The sequence below is a fragment of the Mauremys mutica genome, chromosome 5 (genome assembly GCF_020497125.1).
Source record: "Mauremys mutica isolate MM-2020 ecotype Southern chromosome 5, ASM2049712v1, whole genome shotgun sequence".
NCBI classification, from domain to species: domain Eukaryota; kingdom Metazoa; phylum Chordata; order Testudines; family Geoemydidae; genus Mauremys; species Mauremys mutica.
In genome coordinates, this window is record NC_059076.1 from 57,948,180 (window position 1) to 57,962,872 (window position 14,693).

Consider the following 14,693-nt stretch of genomic DNA (forward strand, 5'->3'; position numbering starts at 1 on the left):
GAGCAGAATCTGGCTGATGGGCACTTCTGCTATTTTATCAGGCTACGGGAGCCCTTACTTGCAGGTGATCAGCAAAATGAAATCAAGAATTACAACGTCCAGATTAGCCCTTGGAACACCTATAAACAGAAGAATGTATTTAAGCACATTTTAATACTATTTTATAGGATTTTCCCCCTCATTTCTTAGGTTCTAGAAGAGCTTCCAATTGCCAGCTCCCACTATGGTCATCATGCCAGGATGCAAAATCTCATTGGGGCTTATTTGTTCAATGTTTGTACAGCACATAGCACAATAAGGTCCCTCCCCATCTTGATTGACACTGCTAGGTGTTATTGTAAAACAAAAAACAATAGTAATACATTCTCTTTGGTAGTATATCATCTATGATGAAAAACAGCATTCACACGGTCCATAGAGTTAAGATAAATGACTGTTCCCTTCCCAGTATTCCACAGATGTCTTAAATCTTTTCAAATAAAGGACATGTAGTAAGAACGCTGGGATAAGTCCTGCATTCCTTACCTTGACAAAACTCTCATTGAAGTGAGTGATAGTTTTAGTAACTCCCTAAGGACTAAAACCAAGATTTTTTTTTAAATGTGCCTAAAGACAGGCCCCTGCATAAGTTGCCTGATTTTCAAAAGTGCTGACACCTAACAATTCCCACTGAAGTGCTCAGCTCTTTTGAAAATCAGGCTGCTTATTAAGCTATGTGAGGATTTAGGAACCTAACTTTAGGCACAGGATTTTCTAAAGCTTGGCTTTTAGATTATGGCCAGCTGACAATTTTACAAAGCTGTGAAATACTGGTGGAACTTGGGGAGGAGGGCAGGAATTAAGCTAAATTGCTATCAGTCTGCATAATCCAGTGCTGTTCGGTGGTGAGTTTGCAAAGTGCACGATGGGACATCACACTATGACGGAGTCTAGGATTGGGAAAGAACAACACTTCACAGGCATATCAAAGGAGGAAAGCAGCAGAAGTTTACATTACAAGTGTGCTAAAATGCCCCTAGTCTGTTTACGTGGGACACTGAGTGCTCAGTCCCAAAGCTGTCGTTTTTTGTTTTTAAAACACTCCTGGGTAAAGAATCTGTACACAAAGTTGTTCACTTAACTGCAACAGGACAACATCTTTGCTTTCCTTTTTGCAGTTTTGCTTTCAGTCAAAAGTGATTGTAAAATAAATGAGAAGAGAACAAGGACCCTGTGGGAAAACTTGTGGAAATGATCCTAGGAAAAAGCTCTTATAGAGTTTCCTCCAAATTTTCTCATTGGAGTTGCAGATGGGATTTGCTCCCCTGCAAAGTAGTAATGAGTTTGGCTTCCAAACCCCAGTATGTCTGCATTTGCTCTAGGGCAGTGATACTCAGACTGAGGCTCGTGAGCCACCAGTGGCTCTTTAATGTGTCTCCTGCAACTCTTTGCAACACATTTAAACACTGTGTGATTTAATTATTAATTAAAGTTATTAACCACTCAGGATGCTTTTACTGTGTTATTAACCAATTAAGTTATCAACTTGCACTTGTTAACTTATTTGCTGGGAGAATATTAGAGAGAGAGAGAGAGAGAGAGAGAGAGCGCACTATAGTAAATGAAACAAAGAATTCACAGTACTGTGGCTCTTATGCGTAATGCTGATTGCTAATTTGGCTCCTGAACTACTGAGGTCTGAGTGTCACTTGCTCTAGGGCCTTCTGGCCTGTGGCCTTAACTGTTTAAGCAAAATCATCCAACAAAATAGCTCTCTATAGGATTTCAGAAATGCCTGTATTTATTCCGTTGGGTAAGAAAAAACAGACATTGTTGAGCAGGAGTCCTGCACGGAGGAGGCAGAATCCCTGAATTTGGCCCATCCTGAACAACATACTAGGTATCACTAGAGAACAAGGTGAAAGAATATACCCTTCCCACTCAGGCTATGGAGCTATTCTGCGGAGGCTACAGTAGCCTAATAGGTCATCCTTCCCCAATCTGAAAGTGCTTTGAATCTTGTTGCTTACATACATTACCCCATCCACTCCCACACATGCTGTACATGCGACAGGCAAGGAATCCCTGCAGAGCTGGGCGCTGTTATAAACTGAGGTGCATATCTACAACATAGCCTTCTTTCTGCCTAAAGTCCCTGTATGTAGAATAGCCACACCATTTCCAATGCCAGAGGGTGCTCCGCAGCTGCAGAGGGGTGGGCTGCATTTGCCCTGGCTTCATACACTGCCTTTATTTTAGAAAATTGTTTTCAGCACATGGAATGTAGCCCACCTTTTCAAAATACCACAGCATCACATTAAATTTCTCTAGCTCTCCATGCAACAATGTACAGTTCAACTATTTTTGTATTAACACAACTGCACATTGTGACATTTGTCCTATTTGTAAATAACATATGTTATTTCCATCTGATATGATACAATAAATATGCAAAGCCATTATTGTGACTCTATTTCCATGTAATTATAAGCCCATGGACCTGATCTTGAAACCCTTACACAGGGCTAGATTGTAGCTGGGTGTGACATACAGTAACATCTCCCCGCTGCTAAGCAGCTGCCTGAAGTCCAGTCAACAAACTCAGCTTTCCAAGAATAAAGGTATGGCTAACCGGAGAGGGAAGGAGTGGAGAATGAGGCACTCTGCATGGTACAATCCCCTTTCAAAGGGTCTCAATTTACAATGTCACTTGCATAGTGAACTACCACTGTAGGAAGCAACAGCAACTCCTCCTCTCTGGCTTTGACACACCAGAGGAGAGTCTGAACTAAGGGCAGGTGGTAAAGGAGGTCAATGATAAAAGAAAATGGTCCAGCCATCGCTGCCTGTGCTGATGGGAAGGGTGGATATCAGGATGCCTTTCAACTGCTAGCTGTGCAGCATGTCAGCCTCTGCATGATCTGCAGCCCAAACTCCCAGCTGCTCGCTGGCTCTCAGAGGCAGCCCATTTTTTCCTCTATACCTTTTTACTTCTGGAAAGGAAGATATGGGCCTAAGAATAAATGTGATCATTGGTCCAGAATCTAGTTTTGGACCAGTTTTAAACTGGTATAACTCTATTAACTACAATGAAGTACACTGGCACAAAGTGAGAACAGAATCAGTTCCATTTTTCAATAGAATACAGCGGTCACCATTCAAAAAGAGCACCATTTACTGGGCCATTTTCCTTGTTTCCTATAATTAGAACAGAAGATAATACACTGAATTCAGACAATGTGGTGCCAGTCATTGTACCAGAAACTAGATTTGATTTTGTGTCAACCATTTTGGAGAAAGTATTTTAATGCTGTTACAGCCTTCGTTCAAGGACTGATAGCGAACACTCAAAAGGGTTGCATTTTAAAAAAATGTAATTTTTATGGAATGTTACATTTAAGGCCTGATCCTGCAAGCCCTCCACACACAGAACTTCCATTAGCCTCATTACATTGAATCAGATAGGAAGTTTGCAGCATATAATGAAAGCATATAATGACAGATGTTAATCATTCTGCAAAATTCAATATCAAATATCACAGAATGAATCATCCTGTCTTCCCTCAACTAGGACCCATATGCAAAACTCCTGTTAACTTCAATAAAAATTCAGAATGCAAAACACTTGCAGGATTGAGCCCTTGTTAAAACAAACAAGCAAAATACACCAACTATTTCATTCAGATAAATCGTTACTGTAAAGGGGAAAAAACTGCATGCATTACCAGTGTTCATAAGGTGAATAATGCCAAAATGACATAATTGAAAACTGAAGTACACAAAACAGATACTTGGACAGCAGATCTTTGGCTGGTGTGGATTGTCATAACTTCATTTAAGCCCATAGAGCTATGACAATTCACATCATGTAAAGATGGCCCCAGCATAGGTGACAGCAGTACAAATTTAACCAGGCTGCCCTATCGGCAGCATGCCAGTATCTCAATCTTGATCTAGAGGGACCACTTCTTGTGATATGCGGGCAATGTAGTGTTCAGCCTCCATGTTGATTCTGTTCTTGGTCTCTCTGCTGACACTATTAACAAGGGCCACCTATAGTAATATTATGTTTTTGTAATGGACTTGGCTGAACACTAGGAACTGGACTAGAACCAACAACAGCTTTCCATAGAACAGCAATCATATGATAACAACTTCTACTTACTGCTGAACTGTGGCAAGATTTGAATTAGTAACACCACGGTGAAAGATTTTGTAACCCATTAAGAATTTCTTACACCATTTAGTTTGCCTTAGCAATTTACATTAATTTTAACATTATATATTTAATAAGTGATTCATCCATTATCTCTGTATAAAACTATACATAAAACTCATGAACGTGCAGTAAAATAGAGTGAAGTATTTTATTAATTCAAATATCAATACTATTCTGTTGCTGGATCTCATTTTAAGGTATAGTACATATAAGAAGTATAACCTTACCCTTGTCTTCAATGGAGAAGTAGAAGATGTCACTGGTAGAACTATCACCCTCTTTCAAGACATAGCTGATCTTCATTTCATCAATATCAGCTGATAAAAGAAACATGCTAGTGAATCACCAAAGCATTTTACTGCAGAATATAACACTTACCAATCATTTTGAACTTTAGTATTTTAATTCAATAAACAATACTTGATAATCGTTCCATAAATTACTAATTGTTTTTTAAGAATACTACTTTAACATTGTCTTAGACAAAGAAAAAGCCAGTTTTAGAAGATGTATCACTTTAAATTGCATAAACAAGAACTCAAACTCTATTGCGGTAGCATTAGTTCCTACCATGGTCCTTGCTCTGCAATGCAGCAGTAATTAACCGGATTACTAATTTAAAGCTAAAAACTAATTTATGTTGTGTTTTAATCTGTTCTTTAATATATTATTTAAAAAAAATTAAATTAATTGCAAATCTAGTTTTCAGAAACCCTTCACCAACATTATAATGAGAATGACTACGCTACACCTAAATTATATACTGGGGAGTAAAACTTGATTCCCGTTGTTTTGTGCTTTAAGAAAAAAAAAAGGAAAAGAAACCTGTAACACACAAAGCTATTCCAAATGTCTGGGTATCAGATGAAATAGTGGGAACTGTGGGAATTTTAATTAATTTTACTTTATACTGTGACTATTTCTGAACTTACTAAAAAGTCTGAGTCAAATCTCACTGACGATCTTTTACTTTTGCTTCTTCACACACAAGAAATAAGTTGACAGTTTCAGTTTTACGTGAACACTCTTTATGCATCTTAAAATACCTACTTCTTCATACCCAACTCAGCAATGCAAATGTCCTGGATCTTATGCTACCCTGCCATATGTGGGTGTTAACTCCTGTGGACTTCAACAGCAGTGGCACCTGCTTGCTTCATGGTTGATTTCAGTACTTTTAGTGAATTGAAATCATAATCTTTACAGGTGTGGAACATTCCCAGCTGAATTGTAAACAATTTTTACTATATTAGAGCTTGAAAGATTAACTGAAAGATTTTTAAAGTATAGTGATTTGCAACCTAATAGCTTTTTCTTCTTTTTCTAAATCCATAAACAAAAAGGTGGCTACCTTCCCCCTTTTACCTTTCTCCCCACCTTTTGGTCAGGAATCTACCCATGGGAGGTGGAACAGAGGTCTAGAGTCAAAGCACTTGCGGGGCCAAATTAAGACTTGATTCTCCCTCTATAAGAGATGAGTAACTCCACATTGCTATCAATGGAAATTACTTGTGTCCTGTGGCAGGGTCCCAGATCAGACTTTGACACATCATCAGTAAGTCTCCAAACATTTTCAGCCCCATTTTTACAGATATTGAAACCAAAGCACATAAACTTGGAATGACTTCTCATAGCTTACACAGCAAGACAGGAATAGAGGCTAGGGCTAAAATTTTCAAACGTATTTCTGTGATTTAGGCTCTCAAGTCCCAGTTTCAAATGTGATTTAGGCACTCCTTTCAAATATAATTGAAAGTCAATAGGGCATGGGCTCCTAAATCCCATAAAGTATGTCTACACAGCCCGTGGAAACAAACCAGCAGCAAACCAGCAGCAAGCCTCCTGGGTCAACAGATTCCAGTTTGCAGGGTTCATGCTAGTACTCTAAAAATAGCTGCATAGACACCACATTGAAGATGCAGCTCTGGTTCTGAAACCAACCCCCATCTCTAGGCTTAGCGCTCCAGCTCCAGCCCAAGCTGCAACTTCAAAGTGCTGCCTACACAGCTAGTTTTAGAACGCTAGGGTGAGTCCCACAATCCCGAGTCTGTTAATCCAGGCTCACAGCACGGGCTGTGTAGAGATACCCGCAGTTGCTTTTGAAAATTTTACCCTATGCCTCCTGATGCATTGTACCAGGACCTAACCACTAGACCACACATTAGGGATGTTATCAAGTCTTGAGAGAACTTTAGGTTAAGTGTTGGCAGGTAAAACAAGCCTTTCAGCTTCCTTTTAAAGTGTATTTATTTGTAATTTCAAAGCTATCCATGCACCTTGTAAATGGTTTAAGTTTGTGTCATTATTTTTAAAAGACAATCCAGTTTAACTTTAAATTACCTCATAAGTGAGCAAGTGAATTGTCTAAGGTATATTCCTGGATCTACAGGCTGTAAATGAATAAATCCATTAGCACCAACCTTGTGTAAATGTGTTAATGCTCTCATTTCCAAGGCCAATATTAATGATGAATCCATGCTCTAGGCCATCTGTGATTTTGTACTTCAGCAGTTTGTGTGGGCTGTCTCGGTCTTCTGCCTTCAGTGACTTGCTGGTGATCAAGAAACCCAAGTGTCCAGTTGGAAGGTTTCTCAGAGTTGGGGCACCTTTGTTCACCACTAACTGTGGCACTCCATTGTCCAGGGGACTGATCTGGATCTTCAACAGCTGGGGTTGATGAGTCTCCAGGATAGTATCAGGGAAAATGTAAAAGTCTGCGTGGGTCCCATCAGTCACAGTAAACGATAAGCTATCCTGGCTGGTTTCTGTGCCATCATGTCTATAGCTAATCAGATTCTCATTCAAATCTAGTTTGGTGAAGCTGGTCACAGGATAGCTGCTGTTATATAAAATCTGGCCATGGACAGGGACCTGGGTAACCGTGAAACGGAGCAAGTGATCCGGGGTGTCCTGATCTTCCACAGTCAACTCAAAGGGGGTAAGCAGTTTGGTCTTCCCTTCCTCAACCACAAGGTCATTGATAGTCAGAATTGGCTTTTTATTGTCCACGTCCGTAATGGAGACCCTGAAGGTGCGGAAGACCGGATTATAGCCATCTGTCACTTCAAACTCGAAGCTGTCCATCTTCACCTCATCCTCTGCAGTGTGGATGTAGTAAATCTTATTGCCAGCTAGCTGGAGCTGAGAGAAGGCACCCCAGGATTGTCCGAGCTCTCTAAGTGTCCTCGGCTAGGAGCACGGGTGATGCTGAAGCGCAGGTTCTCATCAGGACTGTTAATATCACTAGTGCTGAGCAGGTCAGTTGTGAGCGTCACCTTCCCACCCTCTTTCAGAGTTACCCCTTTGTTAATCACCTCAGGGAAGACTATGTCAATGCCGCTGATAGTAATATAAAAGTATCTGTCTATCAAGTGACATCAAATTTAACCAGGTCACGGACCCCTTGTTGGCCAGTATGAGCATAACGGATAAAACCCTGGTCTATATCATCCTGGGTGAAGTTCATACCCACTGTAATGCTCCCTAATGGCTCCCCGTGTTTGCTCAGATGCTGCAGAAGACCCTGCCTGGGTGCCAAGCGGATGATGTAGGTGAGGTTCCTGTTCTCTGAATCTATGTCTGTGGCTTTAAGGTCTTTGTTAGTGATGACCTTGGACTCACCGATCTCTATCTCCAGCCCATCATTGATAGTCATCCTAGGGGTCTCATCATCCACAAGGATCACCATGATCAACACTTTCTGTTCCACTGTGTGCTGGCCATCACTTAGCTGGATTTTGAAGCTGTCCTCTTTAATCTCTGAGTCATCATGCTCATAGACAATGCTGGAGGCCTCCTGGAACTTCTCCAGTGTGAAGTTGCAGATGGGTATGGCGCCAGATGTCAGCTGCTGCACAATTCGCCCATGGTTTGGGGGAACACTGATAAAGAAGTGCAGGTGGTCTGGGGGAAGATCAGCATCGGCACCATTGAGGATGGGTGTGTCAATAACCAGACTCATTCCCTCCAGCACCACAAACTCACGCACAAACAGCTCAGGCTTTTCATCATTGGTAGGGATGATGATAATCGGGAAGAAGTGGTGTGGGGAGATGTTGACGCCATCAGAGCAGCAGAAAGTGAATCTCTCCTCTAAGGGCTCCACCCCCTTGTGGATGCTCTGAACATAGCTGATATGTCCCAGGTGAACATCTTTGATGGAGAAGGCACTAATGGCAGTGCCAGCCCTAGACTTTTCAGACCCAGGAGCTGGAGAGATGTTCTCCAGGTATCCAGAAGTGGACTGAACTGTGATGGTGCACAAAATGTCATCCATTGGAGTATCCACATCCTCCGTATCCAGCTGCTGCTGAGTCAGAGCTTTCTTCCCTCCCTCTGAGACAATGAACAGCTCAGGCCCCACAATCACTTTAGGTGCAATGCTGTCCACAGGCAGCACAGTCACAGACACACATGCCCCTTGTACTGCGCTGCCTCCCACCACCCATTCATGGGACAGGTCAGAGATGGTCAGATTGAAAGAGTCATACCTCTTCTTCGGGCCAATCTCTCCACCAGTGTGAGCATAGACTACTGTCCCACTGATAAGGTCTTGCTGGGTGAATCTCTCCATGGGCATCCGATTTACCAGGATGTCACCCAGCTTGGGTGGATCCCTCACAAAGAAAGTCAGTGACAGATCATCAGTATCCTCATCTGTGCCCTGGAGAAGAGAAGTAGTGATCTCAGTGACACCATTTTCTTGCACATCAATAGAGGGTCCCAGCAGTCCATTACCACCAGGTAGAGTGATACTAGGCCTTTCATCGTCCACTGGCTGCACAGTGATCCTAACAGTGATTGGCACATGGTGAATGCCATCACTCACTTCCAGTTGATAGGAGTCATTAGTGGACTCATCACCACTGTGCTGGTAGGATATACGCCCACTGGCAATATCATCTAGCAGGAAAGATTCCCCCTGGACTATCAGCCCCTCCAGGTAGCAAAGGCGGCCATGCCGGGGTGCCTGGTTTAAGATGAATATAATTTGATCTGTGTCTGTGTCCTGGTCAGTGGCATCCAACTGATTGCTGGTGAGAAGGAAGCTGCTCCCCTCGAGCACAGTGAAGCCCATGTTGGTGATCTGGGGTGGCTGATTGTCCACTGGCTGCAGGAAGAGAGTGAAAGTCCCTAGCACAGCGTTGCTCACTGAGTCCTCTACACTGTAGTTAAATTGCACCATCCTTGGGGTGATACCCAGCTCCTGGTCAGGCGGCCGGTATGCCACCTTCTGATGGTTCACCTGGGCTTGGGTGAACTGAGTAATGGACACCAGAGGGTTGTCAGCCAGCACAATCTCTCCAGCCAGCACAGGGTGGTTCTCATCTATGTCAGCTGGGGGTGTAAGCAGAGTGTATTTCAACTCGCTGTCATCTGTGTCCAGGTCAGTGTAGCGCAGATAGCGCTTTCTGAAGTGGGTCACCTGGTACTCCAAGACTGTCATCTGTAAGCTGGTGCCTGGGTACAGTTCTGGGGGCAAATTGTCTACTGGTTGCACTTTGATGGTGAACACTTGTTCACCAGACTGGTTAGGGGGCTCATTGTCATCCTGGAGGCGGAACAGAAAGTGGTCCATCACAGGACTGGTGCTATGGGGTCCTGTGTGCCTGTAGAACAGCCTTCCATCCAGGATGTCCTGCTGCAGCCATTCGCTCACCACCTTCTCATACACACCCTCACTTTCCACAAAGCGCCAGGAGGAAGCACCACCAGCCTCCTCCACGTCCTCTTCACTCTCAAAGGATGGCGGTGGCTCTGCCTGGCGCAGGAGCAGCTCACCCAGGTGCTGGGAGCGTGAGATGTGGGCAGACTCCTCAGTGTCTTCCTCAAGTATAAAGCGAATAGTCGACTCTTCAGAATCAATGTCAGTGGCACTGAGAACAAAGGGCGAGAGCTGGACAGCCTGGCGCTCTCTCAGCACCAGCCCGGTGTTGGCGTTGAGCAGGGGTGGCTGGTCATCAACAGGGGCAATGATGATGGGGAAAAGAAACTCTACCTGGTCCTGCCCGTCCTCCATGTGGAACACAGTGTTGTCACTGTAGTTGTGCTCGCTGCCATCATGCTGGTAAACTACCTGCCCAGCCTCCAGCTCGGCTGCTGTGAAGTACTTGCGGCCGGGTGGCGCACCCAGTACCCTGAGCTTGCCATGTCGCAGGCCCCGTGTCACCCAGACCTTCACCTCACTCAGGTTGTCCTCATCGCTTATCTCCAGAATGCCAGACAGAGGCCTTGACTGGCCCTCAAAGAGCATCAGCTGGGGGCCGGCGGCTTGGCTGAAGGTAGCCACTGGGGCCAGCGTGTTCATGGGCTTCACCACCACCAGGAAGGTGAAGGGCTCTGAAGAGGCGCCCTCAGGGTCCAACACCTTCATTTCCAGCTGGAAGATGCGCTCCTGGTCCGAGTCCACCGTGGGCGGCTGGTAGGCGATCTTCAGCTCCCTCAGCTCCCGCTGGGTGAAGGAGGTGAGCGGCCGGCTGGGCTCGTCGGTGCTGAGCAGGTAGCCCCGCAGCCGGAGATCCTCGCCTTCCTGCCCACCGGGGCTGGGCCAGGGCGAGGTGAGGCTGAAGAGCAGCAGGTCCGGGGGGCTCTCCAGGTCCTCCGCCGCCAGCATGTCGGGGGTGAGGGCGGTGAGCACGAACTGCTGCACCTCGGCCACCAGCAGCGCCGCGAAGCCCAGGGAGGGGGCCGTGTTCTCCGCGCCGCCCCGCAGCCACACCGCCACCTGGAAGTACTCCCGCTCGGGGCCCCCCAGCAGCTCCACCCGCATGAGGATGGAGTCGCGGCGGGGCCAGGGCTCGGCCGCCGTGCGCTGGTAGCGGATCCCCGCCCGCAGGAAGCGGCCGCACTCGCTGCTGTAGCCAGGGGGCAGCGGGCGCCCGGCGGAGTCCACCAGGCGCCCGTGGGCGGGCAGGGGGGCGCCGCCGTCCGACGGGGGCCGCACGGTGAGGCGGCAGCGGCCCTCGGGGAAGCCCAGCACGTTGCCGTCCAGGGGCGGGCTCAGCCCCAGCCGCGACTCCACCTCCAGCGGCAGGTGGCGGCGGAGCAGGCGCGGCGGCCGGGCCAGCACCTCCACCGGCAGCGCCAGGGGCAGGAGGCGCGGGCGGCGGGGCGAGCCCGAGCGCAGCTGGAGGCGCAGGCGGTAGCGGCCGGGGCTGGGGGCGCCGTAGTGGGTGTAGGTGACCTGGCCGGGGCCGAAGCGGCAGGGGAAGCGCCGCGGGGAGAGGGCGCCGGGGCGGGGCGGGCCCGGCTCTTCGCTCTCCAGCGCTGTCAGCTCGCACGTCTCCCCCGGCGGCACGCGGATTACCAGGTCCCGCGCCGGGTCCAGCGCCACGGAGCGACCGCGGGGCACCCGCAGCCCCCCGCCGGCCACCAGCAGCCCGGGCGCGCCGCCGCCGCCGAGTCCCAGGGGCAGGAGGAGGGGAAGCGGGGGCGGGTCCTGCTGCGCTTCTCGCCCCGCCGCCAGGCTGCACAGCAGCACCGCGGCCAGCAGCACCGGGCAGCGGGGGTGGCCGAGCGCATCACTAGCCATCGCCCCCTGGAAGCGCGGCTGCTGCTCCGGCTGAGGTGGCTCCGCGGCGAGGTGCACTGGCCGCCTCCTCTTCTAGCAGCTGGGCGAGCGGTGCGCTCTGTTCTGCCCCAGCTGGCTGCAGGTACTGAAGAGAAGAGGTGGAGGGGGGCGGCAGCTCCTAGCACCGCCCCGGAGCAGCCTGACACAGCCCACCCAGGGACCCAGCGCCTGCCCTACAGCCTAAAGGAGATGGAGAAAGCAGCTCCTGGACAAACTCACCCAGCACTCAGGAGAGGGGGAGACAGGAACCCTCCCCCCCCCCCGGCTCTGATTTTCCATTACAGGGACCCACTCGTTTTTTCCTGGGACTGCAGTGACTTCAGCTGACTAGGGCTCCAGTCCCACCACGAATGGCTCTAGTTTAATGTGTACCCCACCAGGGCACAGAGCCTTCAGTTTATGCTATGACATACTAATCTCTCACCTCACATAAAATGGTTTGTCATAACACTAGGAACCACAGCTCCCCCGTAGTTCCTTGGATCAGCTTTAAGAGCCGGATGCTGCCGTCTGTTTAAACGCAATGTCTCTGCCTTTACAGAGGGGTCATTGAGAGCAGCATGGGGCTTTTTAGCTCTTCTTTTAATCAACTAACTATAGTCTTACCACAGTACAGCTCTAATACTAAGCTTTTACATAATTAGTTTCAGCTGTAGCTCTTCAGCTTGTTAAGTGCTGTCCCAACGACGGAGAGTGACACGGAACCTGTTTCAAATCTCTTATTACCATAAACATCTTTCTCTGACTCTCACAAGGTGTTTAAGGAAGAGGAGGGCATTCCCAAACAGTTTAAAAAAAGAAAAAAAAACCTGCTGGTACTATCAATGCCCTTCCGTAGAACCTGCTGTACATCTAGAGAAAACACACTTGCTCCTTTCCTAGTTTGGCTATCAAGTTCTACGGGGTGTATATTAAGCAGCAAAGTTTTGAGCCTACTGCAGAAAGTTTGTGTTGCCTTTGACTTAGTATCTGGTTCTACCAAACAAACACTAGCAAATCCACATGAGACAAGGCTGAGATTTTCAAACTATAGTATTAGGGAGAGAAGAGGAAGGCTTGAGAATCTAATATACTGAATGGCTACTCTTAGAGAGAACAAGGAGCTTACCCAAACTAATGCAACTATCATGACAAACTAATTGTGTACCAATATTTACAGAAAAGGCAAATTAAAGATACAAAATAAATTACATTCATGGTGGTCTTAAAAAAATCAAAAGCAAAGATGCATTTAGGGATCATTTATATTATCACAACATTAAGTTTTGCTTAATTATTAAAATGCAAGTAATTGTAAAATCATATTTATCTTTTACACTTTATTCTGTTTTACTGTTTGCAATTTGGATAGTGAAAATAGCCTGGCCAGTGTTACGTTTTCAGTAAGTTTCTTGTTGAAGATGGAAAGTGAAATTATGTACCAGCTCAATGCTAGGGTTGCCTAGAGGGAAAAGGAATGTTTATTTAAATCAATTTCTATTGGAATAAAAACAGTCTTCATTTTTTAAAAGCACATTATTTAATTTTTTGACTAGATTTATCCTAATGCTATTCTGGTATGGGGGAGAAGCATATAAAATACAAAAAGTAAATAAAATATGATTAAAGTAATATCTTAAGAACTTGAAGAAAAAAGATTAAAATTATTAACCCAGTTTTTCTAAGTATGTTTGCCCTGCTACTGCTTCCATTTAAATCAATTGGTCATTTGCCAATGACTACCGTGAGACCAAGCTCAGTCCCTGTAAGTATTTTTGTGTTTTAAAAACATTTTTTGGTTTAATTTGTGGTGGTTGCACCAGTAAAGCTTTAAAAAATATATATTTCTAGTTTGTTTCTGTAGAAGCAGTAGAGGGCACACTGGGAGACCAGATACTACTTTTATGCAGAGCTTTATACAATTTACTGCTTTTATTAGTTTTTAAATTTGCCAATGGTGATTTAAAGAGTAAAAACTTTTCCTCTCAGATATAGCATTTTTAAGGTACAGTAGGCTAAGCTATAGTTCTATGTACTCCTTGGCCATATTCTTTGGAGTTAAGACTTCAAGATTAAAGCGTGGTTAGGAACAATCAACTTTTATCGGGATTTGTCTCTTCAGTGACTTAAAGCTGTACATTGTACATCAATATATGCAAAAAATTATTTTGAGAGAGAGACAAGGTGGGTGTGGTAATATCTTTTATTGGACCAAATTCTGTTGAGAGAGAGAGAGAGAGAACGCGAGCGCATGTGCATGCAGCTTTGGAGTTTACACCCAAAGATTATTAGTAAAGATTGTATGAAGAATGCTATACAAAATGAAGGCCAGATCCTGCTCACTTTCCTCACACAAGCAGTTCCATTGAGGTCAATAAGTCTACTTGCTTGAATAAGGTGAGCAGGGCTTGGTTATTATGTTGTCTATTATTCATCCTATAACTAGTGTTCTAAGTAATGTGTTGTGTGATCAGGGAATATATAGAACAGATTAGTCAAGCATCAGGAAAAAAGCATGTAAAGGGCCTGACACCACAGTGTTGCTCCAGTTGTACACCAGTGTAACTGACTGAAAAACTGATTCACCACTACGGTACACCAACCCCTATATTTTCTTGATTGCCAATCTAGCATCTATATTTTACACATTCCCTGGTTAGGATCTAGTTGTCAATCAGGCCCACAATTTTTCTTCTTTATGTTCTCAGATGGAATTAAACAATTAAAAAAAAACACCCTTAGAGCAGCTCAAGATACAGGGTCAGATCCACAGCTGGTGTAAGTCAATGTAGCTCCATTGACTTTAGCGGAGGATCTGGCCCACCATTTCTAAGGAAGGATGAAGTAAGAGTAACACCTGTTTTGAGGGTTTAGTAAATGATAAAATGTAGAGAGAGAGAGAGAGGGGAAAATAAGATACGGATAGTGTTCCAAATCTTCCTGTGG

The 14,693-nt window shown here is 45.6% G+C and overlaps 1 protein-coding gene across 1 annotated transcript in view; it reads right to left on the minus strand.

The window, feature by feature from the left end:
- The window catches only part of FREM3 (FRAS1 related extracellular matrix 3), a 102,897-nt gene extending 91,168 nt beyond the window's left edge, over window positions 1-11,729 (minus strand). Inside the window, 4 exon segments of the mRNA XM_045019234.1 lie at window positions 4,426-4,515; window positions 6,619-7,347; window positions 7,350-7,568; window positions 7,571-11,729. Coding sequence (XP_044875169.1) covers window positions 4,426-4,515; window positions 6,619-7,347; window positions 7,350-7,568; window positions 7,571-11,729 — 5,197 coding nt within the window.
- Between the last annotated feature and the right edge of the window lie 2,964 nt (window positions 11,730-14,693).